Here is a 26,109-nt window from a genome sequence, read left to right as displayed (position 1 = left end):
CATCTCTAACCGAGCAGAAAAACTGAGCCCTCTTAGATCTTCCAAGCCCTGGCACTGGAGGGAAATCACACGCTTATGATTGTCTTGTCAAGTTCAGCACCATTTTCCAACACCCCAGCCCTGAAAAGCAAGCCCAGTGTGCTTGTTTGCCTCTTGGAAGTGTGGCAGTGCTCCATGCTCCAGAGCCATGCACTGAGGCTGGCAACAAACCCAAGTGTAACCACAGCGGGGCGGCAGAGGGAAAGGATTGAAATATCCCACAGCTTTCCATCCTTTTCTTCCTCGCATGAGATTTTTCTAGATCAGAATTTTCTAAATGTGCTTTACCACAGAATCACAGAATATGCTGGGATGGAAGGGCCCTACAAGGATCATCGAGTCCAACTCCTGGCCCTGGGCAGGACCATCCCCAGGGGTCACACCCTGTTCCTGAGAGTGTTGTCCAAACACTTCTTGAACTCTGTCAGCCTTGGTGCTGTGACCACTCCCTGGGGAGTTTCTTCCAATGCCCAGCCAGCCTCTGGTGAAGAATCTTTCTCTAATGTCCAACCTAAACCTCCCCTGGTACAGGCCATTGCCTCGGGTCCTGTCACTGTCACCACAGAGCAGAGATCAGTGTCTGTCCCTGCTCTTCCCCTCACAAGGAAGTTGTAACTGCACTGAGGTCTCCCCTCAGTCTCCTTCTCCAGACTGAAAAGACCAAATGACTTCAGCTGCTCTTTATACAACTCCCCCTCTAGAGCCATAACTATCTTCCTAGCCCTCCTTTGGATACTCTCTAGCAGTTTAATATCTTTCTTATATTGCAGTGACCAAAACTGCTCACAATATTCAAGGCGAGGCAGCCCCAGTGCAGAGCAGAGTGGGACAATCAAGCCCACTTGAATCCATTTCATCTCTAGCACCAACTTTTTTCCATTGTCTTTTTATAAAACTTTTTGTGGCAAGAATCCATCATGGATTTTTTCTTTCCCCAATGAGGTACTACTCAAAAGGGAGAGAAGTTCAAAGAAAGACAGCAATAGTTATTATTATTATTATTATTATTATTATTATTATTATTATTATTATTATTATTATTATTATTATTGTTGTTGTTGTTGTTGTTGTTGTTGTTGTTGTTGTTGTTGTATTGTTGTTTTGTTATTGTTATTATTGTTATTATTATTATTCACCACCCTACCATTGCACAGTCCAAGAAGCAACCTGGTTTGGGATTTACATAATCTCATCCTCGGATTAGCATATTTTTATGTGTAAAGACAGCCATGGCAGAAGGTGCAAAGGAACACTGCAGAAATTGTGTTTACCCAGAAAGCTTCTATTTTTCAGAAGTTCAGTTACGACCTTCCCGAAGATTTGTGATGTTCAAGCCTTATAAAATCAGTGAAAATGCCTATATTAGATGATTTTATGGGTGATGTAAAGCCCTATTTGCTATAAATTTGTTACTGTCAGCCATATCTGATTTATAAAATAAATATTAATATACTTTATTTCTGTAACATTTTTCCCCTGAGAAACTAAAAATGCTTTGTAAGCATAAATAAATAGAATGTAAGTTACTTACCCAGAATCATATAACAAGGGCTTGGTATATTTTGCTAATGAATTCTAGGTACTTATGGATCTCTGTCCTATGCTTTCATCACAAGTCAATCCATATTTCCTCTTTTTATAGAACCTTTAGTGAGACAGAAGGTGCTTTACAGAATCATACATACAACCTTTTTTTTCATCCATCATATTGTTTAGTGATCCTCACCACTTCTGCACACATGCATGGTGCTTTGAATCCCCTCTTTTAAATGTTCTCCCAAGGTTTTATTGTGTTTTGTCCCCCTCTTCTTCTCCCTGAATTCTCTTTAATCTGGTTCTTTCTGCCAGGATATTTTTATGACCTCTGTTACTGATGTATCTGAACAGACCAATCTTTGTCTTTAATAATATTTGCTGGAGAAGTTCTGTTCTTGCTGTTTTATGGAGGACAGATTTATGGGAGTTATTTTAGCAAAATGAAATTCAAGGCACATGGGAAGTCCAGGTCAGGGATATTTCTAGCACTTATTTGCAGATGACACAAAGATTGAAAAAGCTGTTTTACAGAGCAATTTGGATTATACAATAAGATAAGCTATTCAAACAAAATGTGTTTTAGTACTGCCAGGTATGCAACAACCACATGTTCACGTTTTGGCTGTAAAGTGGAAGAATATTCTAAAAAGCAGTTTGAAAGGCATTTGTTGTGGTGAGGTCATAATAAGTAACCATTTAAATTGGGGCTTCTAATGCCCTTCTGACATTTAAAGAACCCTCTAGGGGCTCAGTGTATTGGATTTTATCATAATTCTATCATTAAAACTTTAGGAAATGCCCCTGTTATGGTGGGTCAATATCTTCACGAGGATAGGGAAGATACTGGAAGGATTTCCAAGCTAGAGATAAAATTGTAACAGATGCAAGTGCTGGAGAATAAATCCAGACAAATGCAAATTTTAAAATATATAGTTTTTAATTGAAAATATGATTCATCATTTAAATAGATTTCTAGAGGGAATTCTCCACCACAGTCTCTAGACATAGACCTTTTTGAAGAGTGTTCTCTGTCAAGTTACTGGCTTCAGTGAAGAGATCACTGAATAAAATAATGCTGATGTTAAACATGATATCCCATGCTATGAGATAGTGATTTTTTTTTTCTTATTTTGAAATGTATGTAACAGCTAGTACAGATATTTGTCAATTGCTGATTGAATTTGTTTGTTTTCATGCTGAAGCCTAGAAATTACATTAAGACTTCAGTGCATCCCACTGCCCACTGCTGGACTGCAGCCTCAGAAATATACATGGGCTGTAAAGAAGGATATGTTTTGGCAATTGATGCTGAGCAATACAGTGTTTCTGTTCTTCAACAAAAAGCTCCACCTGGTAAGAAATAGCTGAGTGTGTTTCATTCAAGTGGGAAAGAAAGTAGATAGGTGAAAGCTTTTTGTGCTGTCTTCTGTTCTTCTATTGGGTACCTTACAGAAATTATAAAGCGTGTTTGTAGAACCCTAGTTTTTTTATTAGTAAACAAATGAGAATGTCTTTTGGGATTCTGTGGGGGTGTTTTTAACACCCAACAACTAACTTTAATTTTTCTTTCTTAAAAACAAACAAACAAACCTAACCAAACTGTAAATACATGAAAATTGATTAAATTAACTATATTTTCAGGAGTCCAGATCTTATTCACCAGCCCTACTAGATTAGCATTAAACTATTAGTATACCAGCTACTAATAGTAGAACTAATAGCAGTACTATTTTTGCTATTGAAAAAAAATTATTGGTACTTAACTATTACTTAAGTACCAATAAATAATTTTATTTTGCATGAAATGTTGGATAGTCTTCATTTGCTGTGTTAGATAAAGTCAGACATGAACTTTGAGGGCTCATGAGTCTTCAAAAAACAAAACTGAAACTCCTACATAGACTGTTCTATAATGAAAACAAGGCTGCAAACACTGCCAGGCTTTACTGCAGAATGTATGAAGCACAGAGAGTGAACAGAAGATATCTTTGGCTTCAAACAAAGAAATCTGCTTTTAATTTATTCTGGAATGGGAGGAGCTCTGATTGATTGCAACTCACCAGTGTGGTTTGTGTGCCCTATATGTATTCCCACTATCTTTTTTCATGGGGACCTTTAGCAGGCTATGACTGACTAAAGTTTCATGTCAAGGGCAGCCCATTTCAGACCTTCTTTCTCTGGGAATCCTGAGGTGTCTCCACTGCTAAATGCTACTACCCTTCTGTGCTCATTCAGAGGGCTCCTAAATGGAGGATGCTGAGACACATCCAGCAAAAATTGTTCCTTAGGCAATCTGTACCCCATCATCCTTTGATGGGATGGAAGGTGTCAGTCCAATGGTGCACATGAAGTTCATACCTTGGTCAGGGCTAGGAGGTGTACTGGAATATGCTTCTCCCTAACATAGAGCTGTTTCCCTAACAAACATTGAATTAGTGGTAATAGATAATCTCCTGGTAATCTTATTTTCTTCTCTTTACATATAGTCCATGATTTTTTAAGCTGCAGCAAGTACCCTGACTTAATTTTTGGTAGTTAACACCAAAATGGAAGGCTGCTTTTAAAACAACCTAACAAACCATCATTATTTCTCTTTTTGAAACTATCAGACTTTTAAATTTTAGCAAATCAAGAGTTGGAAACATCAAGAAATAAAAACCTGAAGTGTGATCAGAACTGTTTTTGTTAGTTGAATAGAAGGCAACAAGAATATTGGCTATTTGGGCCTTTCTTGGCCTGTGTGTTCATCTTTGAGTCCTGCCCTAAAACTGTGTAACAAAATGCTTTGTATTTATATTATACTGAAGCTCCTGCTTCATTTAAAGCAGACTGCAATCTGTATCTATTGAGCAGAATGCTTAAGTGCATGGCCAGCTTCAAGCACATGCTGAATTCCTGATATGGTGTTGCAAACAGAATCATAAGCAGCCACAGCATTTCACTTAGGCATTGTTTTCAGAGTGGCTGAATTTTCCTTTTAAGTGTATTAAAAAAAAATCATTGTTAGAAATAAGTCTACCATAACTTGGTACTAGAAGGAAGATAAATCTGCATCTGAACCACTCTCCACACCAAGTCCATGTTATCTCCTTGTTACAGCTGTAAACTGAATAACAACTGTGCTTGCTCAGTTGCATAGATGGCAGAAATGGTAGATATTCAGGAAGAATGTACATTTTTCATTTAGCATACTGAACCTGGCCTTCTGTTGAATAGAGTGGAATACAACTGACTTGTTTTGCAATATTGATCTACAAACAAGGTTGACATTATAAATTGTTTTCTTTTGTGCAGAGTTCATGCAGAAAATAGCAGATGTGGTGTCCTATGCTCGTAGTGAAGTGCAGAAAAAGAAAGGTATTTCCATGTTCAAGTGAAGCTAATAGATTTTTAGGCAGCACTGCTGGGGTGTCTGGGAGTACTAATATGTGAGTGCAGCTGGAAGCCACTGGTTAGAAAAACTTGTCTCACACTGGCCTCTGCAAGACACATTGTTGGCAATCTTATGTGTGTTTACATGACAAAAGATTAATAGCATTTCTGCTAAGAGACAGCCAAATTAAAAGCCTCAGGAGAAACAGTGACTGGAAAAAATTGTGTTCATTCTAATTTAAATTGGAATAAGTGGTGCTACAAGAGGTTCCCTACTGCTTAGTTTTAGCATTTCTTTGGAACTGCAATCACTCATAATTTATCTGAGTTAGGATTTAGGGGTTTGTCTCAAACATTTTGTTTTGGGCATCACAGTACAAAAAAGATAGAATGGATTAAGTTCAGCAAATTTCCACAAAGGCTGTTACAGTCTTAGTCCATGACATGCAAATTTGGTGTGAGAAAACTGTTTGTTCAGCCTGAAGAAAAGGAAATGAGGGGTTTTAGTACTGCTTTAGCTATCCAGTGAAAGGCTACAGAGAAGATACAACCAAAGAACACAGTTTGCATCAACAGGAATTCTGGGTATATTTTAGGAAATAAATACTTTCACAGTGAAGGTAGTCAGACATTGGGACAAATTTCCCAGAGAAGATATGGAATTGCCGTTTTTGGGTATATTCAAACCTTAGCTGATAGGAGTCTGGGCAACATAATTCAACTTTGAAGTTGGTTCTGAGTTTGAAATCAGCTCTGTGCTGAGCAGGAGGTTGGATTACAGGGCTTCTAGGATCCCTTCCAATCTAAACGACTCTATGATCCTTTTACTCACAAATAAATAGTAAATTATCCCAGATTTGAATTGCAACACATTGTTGAAATAAATTAAATTTGATATTTTATGTTGGTTTTGTGCTTTCAGGTCGCAAACCAAGCAATCTGCAAAAACCAGTTTTACTTGCCATGGCATTTTGCAAAGAGGGACTGTATGCAGCTGGACATGTAAGACATGCTTTGTGCTTTTAACTTACTCTGAGTGTGTGAAAATCTGCATTCAAATGGACTATATTTGCAGAGTTCACTGCAAAGACAGGAGTTAGGAAAAAGTGAGGGGCTGCAGGACCATAACGTTCCTCTCTGGTGTTGACTATATTACTTTGTTAAGGCTTGACACAAGGGAGCAGAATGTGAAAGGATTCCATTTTTGTACTCAAAGCAGCAATAAAAGAGGACAGTCCTGGTTTTATTTAAGAATATTGTAGAGAAACAGAGGAGAAGGATGGACAAAATAGGAGGGAAAATGGCAATAGAATTGCCAAATTATTTTGTGCAAAATCTAACTCAGTATCTAACCCAATCTGAAAATGCCATTGTACATTCCTGCTCAAGTGGGAGACAAATTCTTACACTGTCTCAAAAACAACAATATGAAATCAAAAGCATTATCTAATGAGAGAGTCTGTTGTTATCAAACATGGACTGTCACTAAGAATTGTATTAAAGAACACCTTTATGATCAATAGATTTATTATCTTAGTTTAGAGTGCTTTTTATTTAAACCTACTAAAGACAAATGACACCATTGGTGATGGGATGCAGTTAAACTCTGCTGCTCTAGTGACTTTCTGAAGATCTTGCAGTTTAGTTTGCCAGATAGTGTAACTGACATAGACCTCATGTGGATTTGTACTTCTCTGCACAGGAGGGCATTTTAATCTTTTATCACATCAAAGATCTGCAGTATGAGATGAAAATCTGTGCTGATATCTCACAGCCCATATCCAGCCTCATGTTTTCTCCTGATTACACCAGTCTGCTGCTTGTCACTGACCAGGTACAACATTTGAGATAACAGCCCTACATAATGGGATATCCCTGGGATTCTATATGAAAATGCTGATACTATTAGTACAAAATGTTTAATGTAATCACACAAGTCAACAAATTCTATCAGAAGTGAACACAGTCCATTCTGTGTTTTAACTGAAAATTGGAAATACTTTTAATGAAGCACAGAACAATTGTCTCCTGCAGATGGTGGAATATAAAGTACCTAATGTTGGGATTTCCCAATATAAATCCTTGTGTATGTTCAGTTCAGTACATATTCAGGGTCTCTCATGTGTCCAAGTCATGGATCTACTGGGCACAAATTCCAGGCTTGGTGTGTGCCTGCACAGGGAGAAAAGTGTAGCTTGGGTCTATCAGACCTACTGGTGACTCTGCAGTAGAGTTGTTCTCCCTACAGACATGAAGTTTTGTGTTGGTGTAGAATATTTATTCATTTCTTGAGTAGCATGAAATTTGATGTGTTTAAATTACTTTGTTAAAGCAAGTTTGAGAAACAGAACTTCTTGAAAATATGGTTAGCTGGAGTGCTCTAAAAGGAACTAACATTAGCCAGTGTAAGTTAATATAATCCACTAAACACAGATGAATCCTATTGGGCACATTTTACCTCAGGTTAGAGTCAAATATAAAAGTTCAAAGCGTGAAGCTTAGAAAGATGGGAGGATTTTTTTAAAGTCTTCAAAAGCTTCTAATGAAGAGTTTCATATCCCAGTGATGCATTATTTCTCTGTATTTGTCAGGGGACAGTCTATAGTTACAGACCTGCCCATAGTGGAGAAGCTGTCAAACTCTTGGACACATCCAGCAGTTGTTTTCTAGCAGCTGATTTTCTTACTCCAGGGAACAGCTACTGTGTGGTAAGTAATTATATTTTTTCTAATATAGAATAATAGCTCTTTTCAGGTAACCAGTATGTTGCTAAGGCACAAAATGAAAAGCCTTGCAGAAATCTGATTGTTCTGATATTTGTTAAAGTTGTGTAACTTCTCATTAAGGAAGTAAATGGCATTCATTCAGCTATAGTCTATAAAAGGGTCAGAACTTTTATACTGGATTTCAGGTTGGATAATTAATGCTGTATTGGTTCTGATGCTGATTTATGTGACTTAGATTGTTCAGGAAGACAGCTGAGCAAAAGATGGATTCAGTTCAGAGAACTGATGTTGTCCAACAATTGCTACTGATCTTTTCAGCCCTCTGCACAGATTGGAACATCCTGAGAGATACCTCTGTGCTGAGTCCAGGGACAAAGAAGGCCTTTTCTCATCCACCTGTCCATTCTTAGAAATTCCTTGCTTTTCACTGTCTTTTACTCCTGCAAGATATATATTTTAGCCACCAATTCCTTTACAGGTTGTGATTTCTCCAGGTAACCAGCCTAGAAAACCTGGAGTCATAGTCTATTAAACTGGCTGAATCTCTTTGTTCACCATTAGCATGGGAATGCTGAATTTTACCTGACTGTGTATGAGTAGTGTGAAGGTTGAGTGATCTCTAACCTTACTTCTTGTAAGCCTTACTACTTGTAATTGTGCAATTAAAAAATTACCTGGATATAGGAAAACCTCAAGTATTGTCTTGATACCCATCATTTTTCATGTGAGAAAATGAGACCTCTCCTCAAGGCCTTTCCTTTGCATATATAATTATAAGCAGGTTGTTCTATTGCTGGCAGGATGGCAGGAGTGCTAATATTGATCAAGCTAACAAATTTTGCCCTAAATTGTCTCATTCTGCTAGAAGCTGCAGGAATGCACAAAAATTTTTGAAAGTATTCCTTAAGCTGGTGTACCTTGCAGCACCTGGATTTAATGAAAAGCTAAATAATCCCAAGCAACCCTTAATCTGCCATGCTCAGTGATTATTTGAATCTATATTCTATAGGAGATCACTAATCACTTGCAGATTATTTGGTTATTTTATCCTCTCTTGACTCTGTTTTTCTCTGTTCAACAGTCTGTAACAATTTCAGGTGAAGTACAAGTTTGGTCCTTGGAAGATGGAACTTTCCTCAGCAAGCTAAACCTTGGTACTGAGGTACAAGTAACCAGGAGCTTATACTTAAAATTTTCTATATTTTTAAATTGATAGCATCATTCCACAGATTTGCATCAATCAGTGCTGAGGAAAGCTCAGTAATGTCTTTGAGCAACCTATCAATGAGATTTAAAGATTATCTTTCAGAATGTTTCCTTGAGCTAATCCTGTCATGTTTTTATCTTGACTTCAAAGCAGAGGAAACATTTCAGCCAAATGTCCTCATCATGCATCTTTCAGCACATCTTTGTAAAAAATATCTTAAATTTTTATGGTATTCCTTTTTTTTTTTCTTTTTAATGAGTAACAGAAAAGTTTAAAAATTATAAAAGCTAAATGCCTTGACTGATAATGAAAAACAGGTTTTAAGAATTGAGTTGATAAAAGTATTTCAAATTGTTAATGCTTTGTCCTGATTTAAGGTGCATTCAGACCCTGAAATCTGACATAGTAAAGAAAAAAAACCCCTTTCTATAACAGCTATACACATAACACTGCACTCACTGTTTTATTTAGGTGAAACTTCTTTCACTTAAAATCTGGAGAGTGGATATAATGGTTGTTTTTTCTCTGTAAAGAACAGAATTAAGTTTTGATGTGTAGCTACAAAGCATAGATAAAATTTCCATTATGTCTCTGAATACTTTCTTTGTTAAAAATATGTTTTTTAAATAAACCACTTGTGGTTTCTTCTTCAAATTTTATAGACTTTTAAATAGCAAAAGAAATTGCATACTAACAAATAGCATAATATATGAAAATATATTGAATTGTTAAGTATCTTCTACTTCTCAACTAGGCAACTTCTATGGCTTGCTGTCCCTCCTCCGAGAGTGTTGCTGTAGGGACCCAAAGAGGTCAAATCTATTTCCTTGATGTCACCAAAGCTGAAGCTCCACGGGTTGTTCACAGAACTTTTCTTTCCAAACTTCCAGTGCTGTCTTTGCAGTAAGTATGTAGTAGGGTAGAGATATTGTCAATTTATTCCTTGAGTAATGATATTAGTTGAACAAAAAAACCTGACATTTTTTTCTACAAATAAAAATTTAAAATATTTTAATAGCTTCTACTTTTTTTAGCATATTCTGAATTGCTTGCAAGAGGCAGTAGCAGGATTTATATGAGAGAAATGTAATAAATCTGTATTTTAAGCAGGTTTAACTGAACACAGAAGATACTGATGTATAAGATCCTTTCTGAAAAATCACCATATGCATATACCAGAATTTAGGGAGTTATTTCTCATTGAATATAAATTTAAGATTTTGTGAAGTTTAGTTTAAGCCTTTTGGTCATCTCTTTCTATATGGTGGATTTTTGTTACCATTGCTAATTATTCATTTGCTTCAAATTCTGGAGATTACCAGTCCTTTTGTAATTAGCTCTAGTTATCTAACAGGCTTTTTGTGTTTGGTTGGGGTTTTCTGTTGGTTGGGTTTCTCCCCCCACCCGAAATTATTGAAAAATCTGAGAGTATTTTACTCTACTTTGCAAAAGATAGAATGGATTTTGAACTGTTAAACTTTAATATAAATCTGCCTGTTATTTGAGACTCAGATGTGTCCCTTTTCACAGCTACCTAAGATGTATCCCTTTTCACAGAACTTGAAAAATAAATACAGAAAGCAACTTGTACAAAATTAAATCAATGCAAAAATGTGTTTTTTCGAAATAATGTCAAGATCTGTGTAATAGTTTTATTTCCAAAAAAGTGAATGTAAAAGAAATTCTGACTTAACAATATTGTTAGTGCAGACTGCTGTGGAGTATGATCAGCTTTAAATTGATCTCCCACTCAATTAGAAACTGCACTCATAGTACTGAGCTTTATATCTGACCCTAAATGTAAACCCAGGAGCTGAAATTTGTGTTTATGCATTCAGTGAAGTCAGCAAGTTATGGGAGTGAAATTATTTGACTCTTTTTATTGACTGTACTGAATGGATTTCTACTTGGACTTGCATTTTACCTAGTTATGATCAGAGTGGCCAGATCCTCATTGCAAGAGCTACAGAAGGACACATCTTTATTCTAGATGCTCGTCCATCAAAATTATTCCAGGTTCTGGGATATATAGGTAATACATGTAACAACATTAATTACATTTTCTTTTCTCTATTTTCTGCATATAAAATATACTTGTCATTCAGCCTAAGCCATTCACCTTCCTTATATTTATTTTCTTGGAGGACAAAACATATTTTTCCCTTCTGTTTTCTAAGGGCCAGAGCTCTTTTGGGTTTTTTTTGTTTTGGAGGGTTTGGTTGGTTGGTTTTGGTTTTTGCTTTTGTTTTCCCCTTTGTAATTTTAGTTAGCAAATGTACCAATATTACCTTTCTTTCAGAGTATGTATAACTCACAGGGAAAAGAATGGACTAACTGACAAACTGATCACAGCTCCAGCATAAAATTAATAGTGATGGCAAAGAGCTAAAGAACTTTGTGAGAATTTGGACTAAAATTCTGTAGGTTATAATCATTGTGTACAATCTCCTATTTCAAATTTCTACCACAGACATCTTTCAAATGGGAACTGCTGAAATCGTCAGCTTTGATGATTGATAATGAGGAATAAAATATGATGAATTTTAACTCACAAAAAAGCATTATTCTTAGGGATCATATCTGTGTGTATAGATCTTCACCATAATTTTAAGTTTAAAGGACATTATTTTATCATTTTAATTGGTTTAGCAAACAGAACTACATCTCCTTAAATAACTTATGTAATCTGCCTGATCATATATACTCTCATTGTCTGGAGGGTTTGTTAGAGGAGGGTTTTTCTGTTCTTTATCTGGCAGTTATCAGCAGATAGCCTCACAATTGCTACAATTCAAGCCTGAGGTAAATTTAGATTTGACTATTTAATGTAATAATCATGTGCTGGTGTTTAGGGGTTCCCAGCACCCGGTGCCTCAAGGGGAGTTGTGTACATGCAGCACTCCTGAGCCGTGTTCCCAACAGGGGTCTCATTTTTTGTCACAGGATATTTTAATAAACACAATGTTACCATGCCAAAGTAACAATTTCCATTGATGTTCCTTACCTGCTTCAGTACTGGAAGATGAAGTGCTCCATCTTTCTGTAGTTTTTGACTTAAAGGATGACTTAGTTAAAGTGACAGCAGTTCTTAATGGAGCAGAGGTCGAACAAGCAAGACTGGAACTTTTTCGTCTGTCTTCAGCAATGATAACAGGTGAAAATTGAAATAGATACTTATATTTTCTAGGGCAGTAAGGCTAGTGTCAGATTTTCAAGTTATTTTTTAAAAGGCCTTACATTTTACAAACTTTTCAAAAAGTAGTTTTGTAGTTTTCAACAAAGTTAGTATTTTTTTTAAATATTCACTAATTTTGTACTTATTTTTGTGCCAGTGTTTAGATATATAAAATGGGGCTTTACTTTCAAAGCTGCTGAAGAGCTACAGTTCTTGTGTTCATTTCAGTTTTATATCAGGTGCCTTGTCAATCTTAATTTCTGGTGTCCCTTTAAAGTTCAAATTAGGGAATTATTAAAATATATTAACTTTATATTACTAACTTTTATTAACTAATAAAATATATTAATTTCATCAACTAATAAAATGCCCTTTTGAAGAAGTGAACTGCAGTGCTTTAGCCAATACCACCCAGGCTGTGTGTTCCTCATGGCAGAGATTCCTAAAATAAGTTCTAAATGAAGGCAATGGTGACAAGAACCTGCGTGCAAACTAATTAGCACTAATTATGTTGACGTAATACTCAAGAAGCAGAGTAAATTAGTGCATGCAAATAGTCTCATCATGGTGGTTAAACTGTTTCCAGTAGTTCTTTAGAGCCAGTAGAGTGATTGCTCCGCTTCACTGCAGTGTGCTGCATCAGCACAATTCATTGGGCTGGTGTTAAATCTAAGTATTAATTTATTTCCAGTCACTTCCCTGAAAACTCACCTCATGCTCACTCCTTGCTGAGGATCATTTTCATAACTACATGATAGACAAAGCACCTGTATTAGTGGAAGTCATGCTTCTTCCTCCCTCTTTGTTTTGTCAATCTTTTAGAGAGTGAAAATTATGTGAATGAACAAGGAATATTTAATACTAGTGACCTGAAAAAGAAGCAATATGATCTAGATTACCCTTTGAGCTCAGCAGTCAGACTGAAGAATAACGTTGTGTATGGCTACTGCTCCTGTGAACCTTGGATCTGTAAATACCACCTCGCTCAAAAGGTAATTCTCTGAAGTTGAATTATGTTGGGTGGGGGTTAAATACCAGCTAAATAAAAACAAAGGCTGCAGATGAAATTAATATAGCAGGATATTATCTTAAAGAAATCCTCTGTCTCGTCAAAATATCTACTCCATACATACTCATCAACTTTCAGTATCCTACCACTTGCTCAGAAACCTGGCAAAAATAATGTCCTTGTTCTGTTATTTGGTTCTTAAAATCCACACAGCTTGCAGGCACTTACAAGGGGATTCTGTGCTGGAGCTGTGGGTTTGTGCAGTCTGCTGAGTAACCTGGACATGCAGCCCCTGAAGGGACTGAGCCAATGTCAGCCCAGGACTCTCAAAGGCAAACCCAGCCCAGCCTAACAAGGAAGCAGTGGGGGCTTCAGGAAGCCACTCTCACTGCCTGCTGAGGAGCTGCAGCTCTCTGCAGCTCATAGGTCTCCCAGAGTTTGAGTCAAGGTAGATAAAAAGGTGAATTCTAAGGTCAGCATTCCTCCTTGACGTGTCCCGTCCTTTCTGAGCCAAGAAATTCAGGCTTGAACATACTGAATCCAGACCCTTTTGCAGAGATGAGAAGCAATCAGCAGCACAGAATGGCACTACTTCCTCAGCTCAGTAATCCAACAACAGTTTAAACTGTTGCATGTGGTAACCCACAAACCTCTCATTAATTTTCTCAACATGGCATAGATATCATCTGAACTGCTGCTAACCTTTTGCTTGTTTGGCAGGGCACGTTCGGAGGTTCGTCAGTATTTTCATCAGATGAGAAGATTCCTAGCAAACAGTTTGGATCAGGTTTGCTCTGTTTATCACCCAACAGCCAGTGGCTGGCAGCAGGAGCCAAGGATGGTGTTTTGTTTATCTACAGTACTTCTACTCTGGTAGGTGGGCGTCTGGGCACAGGCTTTGTTTGATTTACTTGAGACAAAAGTGTGGAATTACTTCCTTTAACTGTAAACTTTTCCTCACTTGAATAGAAGGTGTTTGAGAAAGATTTATGTTGAAAATGAACTTGCATAGCATTATACAAGACAATTATTTTTATCATGAGTGTGTATACAAGCATACAAACCACTTACTTCCTTCTTCAATAAATTTTAGCATATATAATTTTGCTACTGTTCTCACCTCCTGCAAAATCAATATACTACAAACTTGTTCCATGTGTAGTCAACCCTTTTGAACTTAAAAACCCTAGTATTTTATGTACTTTGTATTGCCATTTTGGATTGACTTTTATCTAAAAATAAAGAAACATTAAAATATTTTAAATTTAAATAATAAAAATAATTTAAAGACATATTCCATTATAAAAATGTATTTGCTGATACTGCTTCTATGACTTCTCTAGGAAATGCTTGCTCAAAAGCATTGTCACTCATATCAAGGAGGGGGAATCAGATCCATGGTATTCTCCCTGGATGGCAATTTCATCCTAGTTAACGGTGAAAATGATTGTGCCCTGGTGTGTCTGAAGTGGAAGTATGTATAAAGTGGCAGACTAATATTGATTGTGTCATTTCTTGTGTCCTGATAGATTAATTTTTGCATCTACTTGTGATTCTAGACTTCTTTTTCCTAGTCTCAAAGTAAGGAGAAGAATTGGATAGAAATAAAATCATTCCTTTAGTCTTTTGAGGCAGCCTGGCCTCCCTAGCTCAGGAAAAGTCTTACACTTTGGGTCTGATTGCAACTCAACATATAGGAGTGTCTTCTGAGAATTATCACAGAATCACTGGGTTGGAAGAAACCTTCAAGATCATCAAGTCCAACCCAAGCCCTAAACCACGGCACTGAGTGCTATATCCAGTCTTTTTTTAAACACATCCAGAGATGGTGACTCCACCACCTCCCTGGGCAGGCCCTTCCAGTACTTTATCATTCTTTCCATAAAAACTTTTTCCTAATATCCAACTTACATTTCCCTGGTGCAGGTTGAGACTGTGCCCTCTGGTTCAATCAGTTGCTGCCTGGAGAAAGAGACCAGCCCCACCTGACTACACCCACCTTTCAGGGGGTTGTAGATGGTGATAAGGTCACCTCTGAGTCTCCTTTTCTCCAGGCTTAACACCCCCAGCTCCCTCAGTGGTTCCTCACAGAGTTTGTGTTCTCAGCCCCTCTCCAGCCTCGTTGCCTCCTCTGGACATGCTCGAGTGTCTCAACATCCTTCCCAAACTGAGGGGCCTGAACTGACACAGCATTCAGGGTGTGGCCTCACCAGTGCCCAGTACAGGGCAGAATGACCTCCCTGCTCCTGCTGGCCACACTATTCCTGACACAGCCCAGGATGCCACTGGCTTTCCTGCCCACCAGGAGCTGCTGGCTCATGTTCAGCCGGTTGTTGACCCGTACCCCAGGTCCCTTTCTGCCTGGGCACTGTCCAGCCACACTGTCCCCAGCCTGTAATGCTGCAGGGGGTCATTGTGGCCAATGCAGGACTTGTCACTTACTAAACATAACCTGATACCTCTTATCATTCTCAAATCAGCTCTGGAAAGGGCTCTCTAGGGATGTAAGGGATGTAATCTGAGATACTGTTTTAACTCAGTGAAAAGGAGACATCACAGCTTTAATGGAAATTCTACTGTGCTGTAGAGAGCTCTTAGCAGACATTAGGAGTAAGAGACACTTGAAAGTACAGCTTTCCTGCAGGAAAAAAAAGTGTTCAGGTAGATTAATAAAGATGACTCTGTCAGAGCAATATTTCTAATATGAGTAATCCATCTTTCAGAATTTTTACTTCTGTGGACAGTTCACTTAATTATGCAATTCTAGAACTCAAACTATACAAAAATATTGAAAGTGCATATTTTTAAAAAGTTAATAATTGTATTATAAAGAATATGTAATACTTTGTCCTTTTTCATAATATACAAAAAATACATCAGTTCCCTTTCTGTTTACCAGGGAGATAAAGAAAACTGATGTTCAGGAAGCTGCTCTTTATTGGCAATCTCTACGTGATATACTGAACAAGTCTACTTCAGCTGAAAATGCGGTTTTAAAATCTATGGCAGAATGGAAGTTTGACCCAGAATCCACATCAAAATCACTCTCAGTAAAGAAATTTAAAGTGCTTTCTTTATTTTTATGTGGGGAAAAAAGTTTGATCATTATCCTAAAATTTTACATGATAAAAATTGTCCTTAATACACCGATCCTTTTGTTAAAGTGGAAGAATACCCTTGAGGATAGGCTGAATGTGCTTAAATAATAATTTGTGAAAGAGTACTATCAAAGAAATAGGATATTTATGTGAAGATGACATTCACATCTTCAGTTTCCTCAGCCACAGAAAACTCTGTGAAAGTCAGTTTCTCCTCATGTGAAGTTACATGTCCTTCCCAGTAAGAGTTACTGCTATATATTGTGTGTTACTAATTATATGGGTTTTCATTGAAGTCAATCAAAATAGGGATTACAGAGATTAGTCCAGTCAATCATTTGATTCAAAAGGCTTTGCATTATAGCAAGAGTTTGCAGGATCAAACCTGGGGACTAGTTAGGCAACAAAATTGTAGTACCCTCTAATTTGATGGTGGTAGTAGTAGTGTTTCTAATGGGAGTCCATTTTTTCTTTCATTTCTATCTGTCTTTCACTCTTACAGTGCCTGAGCTAGATGTTTATATCCTTAATATAAATATCAGGAGGCACCACTGAAATCTTTTCATGCACAGGTGACAGAAGAAGATGGAGATGTCACAAATACCGATGGCATGACATGGTTAGGCCAGAGAACACAGAAGGTACTTTCACAAAACAAGTATTAATCAAAGCCAGAGTTTTCAAAGGTCATTAGTCACTTGGGATTTTTGCTGTACTTGGGGTACATTAGGCACTTGGGGTATTTGCTGTAAACAGACCTAGTTTCAAAAGCTTTTCTCACATGTGGCCCTTTCCTTAACCATTGCAATTTAGACTTTTAGAAAATCTAGGCCAAGGTTATAAACACATCAGAGAAGGTGCCTAGCACAATAGGAGCACTGAAGACCAGAAGAACATGTCTATACAAGGAGTATACAAAAAAAAAAAAAAAAAAGCAAAGAAAAACAAGGGGGGGGGGAAATAAAAAAAAAAATTCACTTATTTTAGAAACTTTAAAGACTTTTTATATTATATGTCAAAAAATTGTGAAGAAGATTATTACCAGAAACCAAGCAGGTTACACAATGAAAAATGAAAACAATGAAAATTTTGAACAATGAAAAATCTAAAGATTAAAAAATCCTGGGAGTAGGCTTTATGCAGTTCAATGTGTCTGTAAACATTGCACTTGTAATTGCATCTTTCCTCTGTATTTTCTTTTTTTCAAGTGCTATTGCTGTACAACCAGTTTACAATGGGACCTGGCTGTAAAATCTGTTTTCTCTTGTGCAATTCTGAGGATCATCCTATTGAATAAGGGTTGTGTTTGTTTCAGTTATTAACCCCTCTGGCATTTTATTTTCTGTACAGATAATGTTCTTTTAGATTACTTTGTTTTGGTTTTTTTCTCTTGCCTTTTTTTGCCTTTCAACAATGCATTTGTTGTGTGTCAGGTTATGAGAGAAGAGACTCTGAGGTTTGCTAACCAGAAGGAAGAGCTGCAAATGGGAATTAGAAAGCTGCGTGAAACTGTGAGTTTCTTACCAGGGTAATGGCTCAGCTTCCCAGTTTTGTTTACAAGAACACTTTCTTTATGGCTGTGAGCTCTAGTGCTCAGTTACATTGATATCATAGACTCTGAGCAGACAGGTATTAAAGAGATGTGTTTCTTCAGGGACCAGTGCTGAAACTGCCAGGAGCTACTGTCTGCTTCTCATTTTCCTTTGCTCCAAATGAATATTTTGTACCAGCCTTGTACCTTGAGCTGTCTGTCCCCTCAGCAAGCTAATTTCTGCCTAACAACCTCCCATTATAAAAAAGACTGTCCTCTCCTTTTTCTTCTGTTTCTTCCCATAAGGCAGTTAAAATTGCAGATAATTAAAATAATTTTCTCTGATGTCAAGAATTTTTCTCTGATGTCAAGTTAAAAATAGCAATTCCTCTATTCACATTCAAATTACTTTTTATTCCTCATAATTTTTTTTTTTTTAAACAGGTTCAGAAAATGATGCATGAAAATGACCAGGTGCCAGACATTGAGAAACTGGAGCTCTGGGAGTTCAACCTGGATTTAGAAGAACAGGAACAAGCACAAGCAGAGGCTGAAGAAGATGTGGCCAGGGTATGGCAGAATGGCAGACCATTTTAAAACTATCAGAGGAAAGGAGAAAAGTTATTAAATAACAGAGGATTAGCTCAAAGTTACTGTTCACTGCTGAGAAGCAGAAAACCAGAAAAGTATTTAAAGTCCCTTTTGAAGCAGGTGAAACTGCTGAGGCAGACAAGACAAATTGGAATATGATTTATGCCAGAAACTATAAATCTCACACTGTGGCCTTGGGATTGTTGCTTAAGTTCTAGAATGCTTTTCTTCTAGAAAATGATGCCTTCAGTACTATGCAGATAGTTTTTGGAGAAGATAGCAGTGATAGTCTAAGATGATAAAATATTGATAATTCATTTAATTTGTTAGTCTTCTTTCAGTAACTCAATGCAAATTGTCCATATCATGTTACTTTGTACCACATCCTGTTATTTTCTCTTCTTTGTCTTGAAAGGCGAGGAGGGAGATTGAGATGGAGATTTTATCCTACTGCTATTTGCAGGATTTAATCAAATTTGAGTGCTGGGATGACATGTGTGTAAAAGAACGTGCAGTTAAGGTAACCTCTGCTTTCTAACACATTTTCTGCAGTAGTTTATTTATTCCTTAAGGTACAGAGACAAAATAACACATTTCTGATTTGTTTATGGTGTGGGAAAAACTTTACATCTTCCCAAGGCTTGGGGAAATCTTTTATTCTGTTAATTTTGTCTAAGCCTGTTGGATTTTACCTTCTAAAGTGGAAAGTATTGCTGATAAGCAAATAGGGAACTCTAATTCCTTGATCTCAGACAGTATATTTACACATTATTGCTAAAAGGAGAAGTAAATACTATTTTTTTTTTGTCAGTCCATATGACTTCTGCTACAGAGAACACAGAGGCAAAATTTAACCCTGATTTTGCCTATTTTAAATAGAGGGAGATGAGTCAAACTGATGATACTGAATTATCCCAAGGGTAGTGAAAGACTAAGTCATTTTACAAAAAACCAAACAAACTAGTTCTGGTTTAATTCTGTGAATGAAGATGGATAAAGAGACCACACCCATTGATTATTTTTTAAAACACAATTTTAATGCACAGGTGACAGAAGAAGATGGAAGCATCACAAAACAATGGACTAAATACAATGTATTCAATACATTGTCTGTACTAATTGATCCTCAGTTTTATTCCTGATTTGAAGCAGTCTGTAACTGTTTAGCATTCAGGTATTGAACAACTGAACTGATAGAAGCATGATGAAGAACTTCTTACTTTGCATTTTGTTATTTTAAATTTGAGCAGTGCTTCCATATGGATTGTGAAGTGAAGAATTATCCACTGAAGGAACATAGGAAAGAAGAGCTGGAAGCTTTGAAGGAAGCTCTCTGGTTAAAGCGGACAGCTGATCTTCAGGTACAGCCATGATCTTCTGAGCTGGCTTTTTATCACTGCTTTATCTAGCTACATTCCTATGGCCCATTTTCTTGCTCTAGAAGTTGGCCAAAAAATTTAAAAACATAACTAAAGGTGAAATGTTGTTAAATAAATGTATTAGTCTTAAATAATTACAGAATAGCTGAAGTTAGAAAAGCCCTCGTCCAGCATTCCTAGAGCATTTACTCAGGGCTCTGTCCAGTGAGGGTTGGAATATCTCCATGGTGAAAGAATCCATAAGCTCTCTGGGCTACCTTTTCTCATGTTTTACAACCCCCACAGGAAAAAGAACCCCCCCAAGCCTTTTCCTTCTTGAGGGTAAACAATTCCAGTTCTTTCAGTCTGTTCTCACATATAAAATGTTTAAAATCTTTATTGATATTAGTGCTCTATTGCTGGACTTACTTCAGTATTCCAGTGTTGCACTGGGGACCCTACAAATGGATCCAGTGATCCAGATGTGATCATTTCAACTTGTATTATTTTGATCACAGAGTTAATTGAAGAATACAACCTCTAGAATTTTCTTAATTGTGTGCCACTGGATCGTGGCAAAGAAACTTAACACAGTTGTCATGTTTCTGATATGCAGGCTCAGAAGAAAAATCTTGACTCTGAGACTGCTTTATCTGAGGAAGAAGAAGAGAAGGCAGCAGAAGTGACTGATGATGGTGTACCTCTCTGCCTAAATGGAAGCCTGAGCTCTCAGTATGGTGGGGACACATCTGTCCTATATCGCCAGTGTGACTTGCACACAAAGGAGCAGAAACTCAATCAGATTATATTATTGAAGGTGGTATCTTCTGAAACCTGTCCTACTGCAGTGACACTCTTGTATCTGTTGGTTTTTACACTAGTCACAGCCACTGTTAGATTTTGGACATACTGACACTAAACAATAGAGAGTGGCACCAGTCTCTGAATAACTGAGACAAAAGCTGATAAATGCACTTAGTGCTGTGGCTTTAACAGCTTGGATGTGGAAGAAAAATATTGTATGAAATTGGTTATCCAGTTTCAGGGCATCTGTATCCCTTTCATGGTGCATTTTAGGAAATTGACACAGTAAGAGAGACATGTACTTTACCCTCTTTAAAGTTCTGCTTTTCTTTGTTGAGATCAATTCTTTATGCTAAAAGAAGAATTTATCCACTAAGAATACATGCTTTTTTAGGTGATTATAAGGTCTGAGGTGTTCTCAAAAAGTCAGTTTCCAAAGTTTGTTTGTTTAATGGGCACATTTTACTTACATGCAAGCATATTGAAACTGCAGGTTGCATAAGGAAAGTATATCCTTTGCCTAATGTGTAGAAGAAAATGAATAAAAATTTCTAGGGGAAAAAAAAAAAAGAAAAAAGAGATGATCTGCCTAAGTCCATTTAACAAACTTGAACTCTATGCTTACAATTTTCACAAAAAGGTTTTACCATTTATTTCCTTGTCACACACACAAATACACACATTCATGATTCTGATGCCTTCAGGAGTAGTATATAACCATGGATGGATGTGACCTGAACAGTGCTACTGTTTCCTTTCTCGGTATTCCAGGACGTCATTTACAAAGTGAAGGCTGCTTTTAATGAGGAATTTGACAAAGTTGTACAAAAAAAGGAGCAGGAGATAGCACGAGTGAAAGAAAAAAACCTGAAGATCCAAGAAATCTTGGAGCAGCTTGACCTTCAAGTGGAAGTGTGGGAGCCAGTCCTTACAGATGATGAGATGCCAGAGCGAGTGCTCACCGTTCAGGATTCAGAGGTGTCTGGAAAATGCATCTTTGTATTTGACCCATTCAAAGCCAGCTTTCTAATTCTTGTCATTTCCACACATTGTGTCAGTATTGAAAAACCCTCCAGCAGATGTGTCTGTATATGTAAAATCATCTTTTTGGCCCATTTTCTTCCCTTTCCTTTTTAGGGAGAAAAGCCTTAATAAGTTGATCTGAAATGAAAAATGTATACAAACTTAACTTATTGCTGTTAAGAGTTTTCAAAATGCCCATAAATTAGATAGATGTTCTTTGTTACTGACATTCAAATAGGGCTTTCAGGAATTGTTTCTATAGTTAAGGGTATCTCTGTTTTCTCTGAGTGCCATTTTGAAACAAAGTAATTTTAAACTAGAAATCTAAGTATTAGAACATACTTAGTAATGTACTTATAAATTCAATTAATTATTAACAAAGAAACACTATATTTCTTATACAATAAATTCCACTGACCTTATCTGCTCATGTGGTCAATCTTTTCCCATTTTTTTTGCACTCTCACCAGTCCATGTTATCCCACTATAAGAGAAGGCATACACAAAATATGCAACAAAAGTGATGGTGGTTTATATTTTAGGATATTTAAATGTAGTTTCTGTTGCTGTTCAAAAGGAGAATTTTCAAGTGGAGGAATATTGTCATAGAGCAGATATAGAGCAAGCACTGAGAATTTGTATTACACCATTTAAGCCCAGTCAGCAGCTATGCATCACACAGCTGCTCACTCAGTGTCCCTTCTCACCAGGGTGAGGGAAACAATTGGAAGGGTAAAAGGGAGAAAACTCATGGGTTGAGATTAGAGCAGTTTCTTAAAATATGAAACTGTTTCATGAAATAAAATATAATCATAATGACAACAATGATAATTGCAATGTAATTAATGCAATTAAAACATAATCATATATGTAATTAAGAGGAAAATAATGAAAAGAGAAAGAAATAAAACCAAAAAAAAACCAACTGATGCACATGAAAAACAACTGCTCACCACCAACATAGCAATCCCCAGTCTGTGAGATGCTCTGTACATCAGCTACTTGGAAGAAAATTTACTCCATCCCAGCCAAAACCAGGACCACCATTTTTCCAAAGTTCTTAGTCCTTGTGATCACATTTGGAAAAAAGAACCCTGATACAAATTTCTTTTCCTGCCTTCAGATTAAAGCTGAGAAATACATGACTCAAGAGGAGAAAGAGCAGGCAGAAATGCTGGCTAAGCTTGAAATGGAAAGACGCCTTGCTGCTACGGTAATTAATGAGGCCATTGTCTCTGTTTAGGCTTATTTAATTAATACAGCACTGAAACATTCCAGTAATGTAGTATGGGAGAATAAATCTAAACTGGGAGGTATTGATGATATGTGCCTCCTCCTTCTTATTATTGTTTACAATCAGAACTACATAGGTCAGGTGAGGGGGAGAAAAGATAGAGTGTTAGATTCACAGTTTTTAAAGATGTGCAATTGAAAATACCATACTAGGTGGCTGGGAACTAGATACATGTCCAAATTCTTGCTACTCTTCAATCAAGATCTTTTTGCTTGATATGTGTTTGTTGATTCAGCAGCCTCTGTTCTCCGTGGTTCAGACTAGAAGACTGTAGTGCTTCCCCCTGGCTTTAAAATTCATCTGTAAAAAAACTAAGATGGTTCTGGCCGCAAAACAGATGCACAATTACAACTTCCTTCATCATAGCTTGTCAGTTGGCCAGGAGTAACCTATGCCTGTGTTCTTTCCAAAACTGCCAAAATGGCAGTAAGTTATTTGGCATATGAGTAACTTCTTGCCAGAAAAAACTGAAACTTTTGGCATGTTTCACACACATCCGCAAAAAACATCAATCTGCTTTTGCACACTAAATAATCTAGAGGTAAACACTGTTATAATGCCCAAAATTTGCAATTGCTACATTTCCTTTTGTACCTTCAAGTATTTTTTGTGGTTCTTCCCAGGATGATGAACGACTGCGTGCTCTTGATGACATGATGGGTGGAGTGCTGGAAATCAGGAGGGAAGACATTTTGAAAATGGTGAGATGTGTTTCTGCCATGTCCTTTAGGAAACCTGTGGGCTGTTCTGGCAATGTGAAATTCAACCAGCAACTATCTCCAATCTCAGTGACCAAAGAAAGCTGGAGAACTGTAGAATTGCATTATGACCAGAGAGACTCCATAAGAGAGCATACACAAAAAAAAGACCACAAGATTCTACTGCCTGTGTAGAATTACCTCTCAACACCTGTTCCTATCACAGTGGAATACTGTGGAACATCATGTATTTCATGTACATCTAATATATTACCATTTTAACACATGTATTGCTGGGGGAAGGCTGTGATCTTACAGAAAACCACTGTGTTTCATTTAACTCACCAAATATAGATAGTACAGCAATAGAGAAAGGAAAGGATGTGAAGGAGTGCCACAGGAAAAGGGTGGGCAGACCCAAGCAGTCCTCTGAAATCAATCTGGTTTGGAATATTAGGACCCCACATAGAAGCTTATGGGAGCATGGAGTTAGGTTTGGGGTTCTGAAACAGAAAATTTGATGTATCTTGTACTGCCAGTAGTATTTGAGTACCAAATCCTTGTATTTTGCAAGATCCAGTATTGAATTCCTGTAAGCCAGTGAGTCTATATGTATATGATATATATACAATACAGGTACACTAAAATGACTGGTGCAAGTGACAGACCAAAGCAACAGAATATATATGTTACTTTGACTTAAGGCTTGTACCTTACTAAGAAATACCTTTTGTTAAATGTAGTGCATGCTGTAGTTTCTTAGTGTGCTGATGTAGATTTAACATTGCTTTTTAAGCATATTATTCTTCAATACTTCCAGGATATTCCTCCACCTGATTTTTTATCCAGACCTGAGGATCTTTGGACTGAAGAAGAAAAGAAAATATTTGAAGAATATGAGAATAAACTCAAGGAATTGAATGAAGAAAAAGAAGATTATAGACAGGTAAATTAAAATGAGGAAAAGATGGGTTTGTTCACAGTGCTCATGACCAAAGCTTCTAATCTTTCTCAGAAGCAAGTTCTAAAAATTGTATAATTTTATATGATATTGTATATATAATAGTATTCATTCTAAAAATGAATACTAATAAATAGGATAAACTGAGAATAAATTATCATCAAAGATCATATGGCATATTAAATAAATCCGACCTTAGACAGAATCAGGCAGTCTCCACTTATAACAATTACTATGGGCAAAAACCTGTAAAAGTTGTGATATCCTAAGAAGGAAAGTTTCCTTCACAAATGTACCAGTATTTCTAAAATGTGTTTTTCAGGTTCATTCCCAGAGCTGCTGATGCCATACAAAAATAATAAAATTATACTTATTCTTCAAAGTGGTACTGGAACAACATAACTTTGTAGCCTGGCAGAACTCTCTTTCCAAACAAGTAATTTCTGTGGCCTTTTGGCTGAATTATACATTTCTATATTGTGCATTCTCCATCATCTCATATATATAGATATATATCAAGAGAGACATAAAAAATTACTTGTTCCTCCAGATGTAATATTGCTGCTCTTGTCCTTCCCTTCCCCAGTTTCTGAGAAATGAATGGAACAAAATTGAAGTTTCCATCAAGGAAACAACACAAAAATTTGATGAGATTGTCTGCAAACTCTCTGAAAAGAAACTGAAATCACAGATGGTCATCTACCAGGTATTGCAAAAAGCATTAATTTTTCATCTCTACCTCTGTGCAGCAGAAATTTTAACTTTTTTTATTACCATCATTTCACAGGAAGAACTCAAAATAGTCAATCTCCTTTACACTTTACTGTTGGATGAAGAGTTGGACACCAGAGAAGCTGGACTTCATAAATTCATTGTGAAAAAGAAAAAAGAAAAAGTAAGTTATCATTTGGAATGCTGCTGTTAGGAGTAATGTAATGTTTACAGTACATTTTAATGTGAAGTCTGCTCTTTCCAAACCAAAATCTTGCCATAATGGACTTTCTGACAATTTACAATCTTTTTTTCTTTTTTTCAATTTGTACAGGTGACATACATTATAAGTACTTCTGGTTTTCTTGATAGGTTCTCAGCTCAGTTCATCTTTGGTAAAACTTCATACATTCAGAATGGCATGCTGCTATTTGTTTGCTACATATAATATTCTTTTGTACCTGTTATCAAGCTGAATGCACAGTAGTAGGTCTAGGTTCCAATGAAAGTTTCTTACTGTGGTAGTCTGCAGGCTGCTTCTGGCTTTTGGGACAATATTATCTCATTTGCCCACTTTGTCCTCGTGGAGCTCTTCATGAATCCTCAGGTAATAAATATCCTGCTGCCTCCACATGTCAGCTCTCCTGCTCAGCCATGCAGAGCACTGTGTGCTTGGAGCTGCCAGCAGCCCGTTGTGAGCTGCAGGGAGGGATTCCAAACAGGCATCTAGCCCCCACCACTGAATTGGCTGGACTAGTTTTAAAGCCATCTGAGTACAATTTTCAATTTTTTTCCCTCTCATTTTCTAAATGGCCCCATTGGTACAACTCTTGGTCCATGGAAACTGTCAAATACTGTCACAAGTTTGTCATACAACAAAACTGTCTCCCCAGTAGAGTATTAGCATTTAACAGCCTCTATAAAACATGACTTTAGCATCCTGACACACAGCAGAACTCTGCCATGACAATGGGGA

At 36.9% G+C, this 26,109-nt stretch overlaps 1 protein-coding gene across 1 annotated transcript in view; it reads left to right on the top strand.

The window, feature by feature from the left end:
• The window catches only part of CFAP43 (cilia and flagella associated protein 43), a gene marked incomplete at its 3' end in the record, with an annotated part of 42,835 nt that overhangs the window by 8,980 nt on the left and 7,746 nt on the right, over positions 1–26,109 (top strand). Inside the window, exons 6-30 of the mRNA XM_084210553.1 lie at positions 2,778–2,928; positions 4,870–4,932; positions 5,870–5,949; positions 6,650–6,781; positions 7,539–7,655; positions 8,755–8,835; positions 9,635–9,783; positions 10,809–10,912; positions 11,894–12,034; positions 12,878–13,047; positions 13,785–13,937; positions 14,408–14,538; positions 15,964–16,114; positions 16,735–16,803; positions 17,596–17,673; positions 18,138–18,263; positions 18,700–18,804; positions 19,535–19,645; positions 20,259–20,459; positions 21,218–21,424; positions 22,593–22,682; positions 23,387–23,464; positions 24,282–24,407; positions 25,009–25,128; positions 25,210–25,317. Coding sequence (XP_084066679.1) covers positions 2,778–2,928; positions 4,870–4,932; positions 5,870–5,949; positions 6,650–6,781; positions 7,539–7,655; positions 8,755–8,835; positions 9,635–9,783; positions 10,809–10,912; positions 11,894–12,034; positions 12,878–13,047; positions 13,785–13,937; positions 14,408–14,538; positions 15,964–16,114; positions 16,735–16,803; positions 17,596–17,673; positions 18,138–18,263; positions 18,700–18,804; positions 19,535–19,645; positions 20,259–20,459; positions 21,218–21,424; positions 22,593–22,682; positions 23,387–23,464; positions 24,282–24,407; positions 25,009–25,128; positions 25,210–25,317 — 3,042 coding nt within the window. The remainder of the gene's footprint in view (positions 1–2,777; positions 2,929–4,869; positions 4,933–5,869; positions 5,950–6,649; positions 6,782–7,538; positions 7,656–8,754; positions 8,836–9,634; positions 9,784–10,808; positions 10,913–11,893; positions 12,035–12,877; positions 13,048–13,784; positions 13,938–14,407; positions 14,539–15,963; positions 16,115–16,734; positions 16,804–17,595; positions 17,674–18,137; positions 18,264–18,699; positions 18,805–19,534; positions 19,646–20,258; positions 20,460–21,217; positions 21,425–22,592; positions 22,683–23,386; positions 23,465–24,281; positions 24,408–25,008; positions 25,129–25,209; positions 25,318–26,109) is intronic.

The sequence above is a fragment of the Fringilla coelebs genome, assembly GCF_963513975.1.
Source record: "Fringilla coelebs genome assembly, chromosome: 8".
Lineage (NCBI taxonomy): Eukaryota > Metazoa > Chordata > Aves > Passeriformes > Fringillidae > Fringilla > Fringilla coelebs.
Note: the sequence above shows the minus strand (reverse complement) of the source record. Positions and strands in the feature narration are given on the sequence as shown.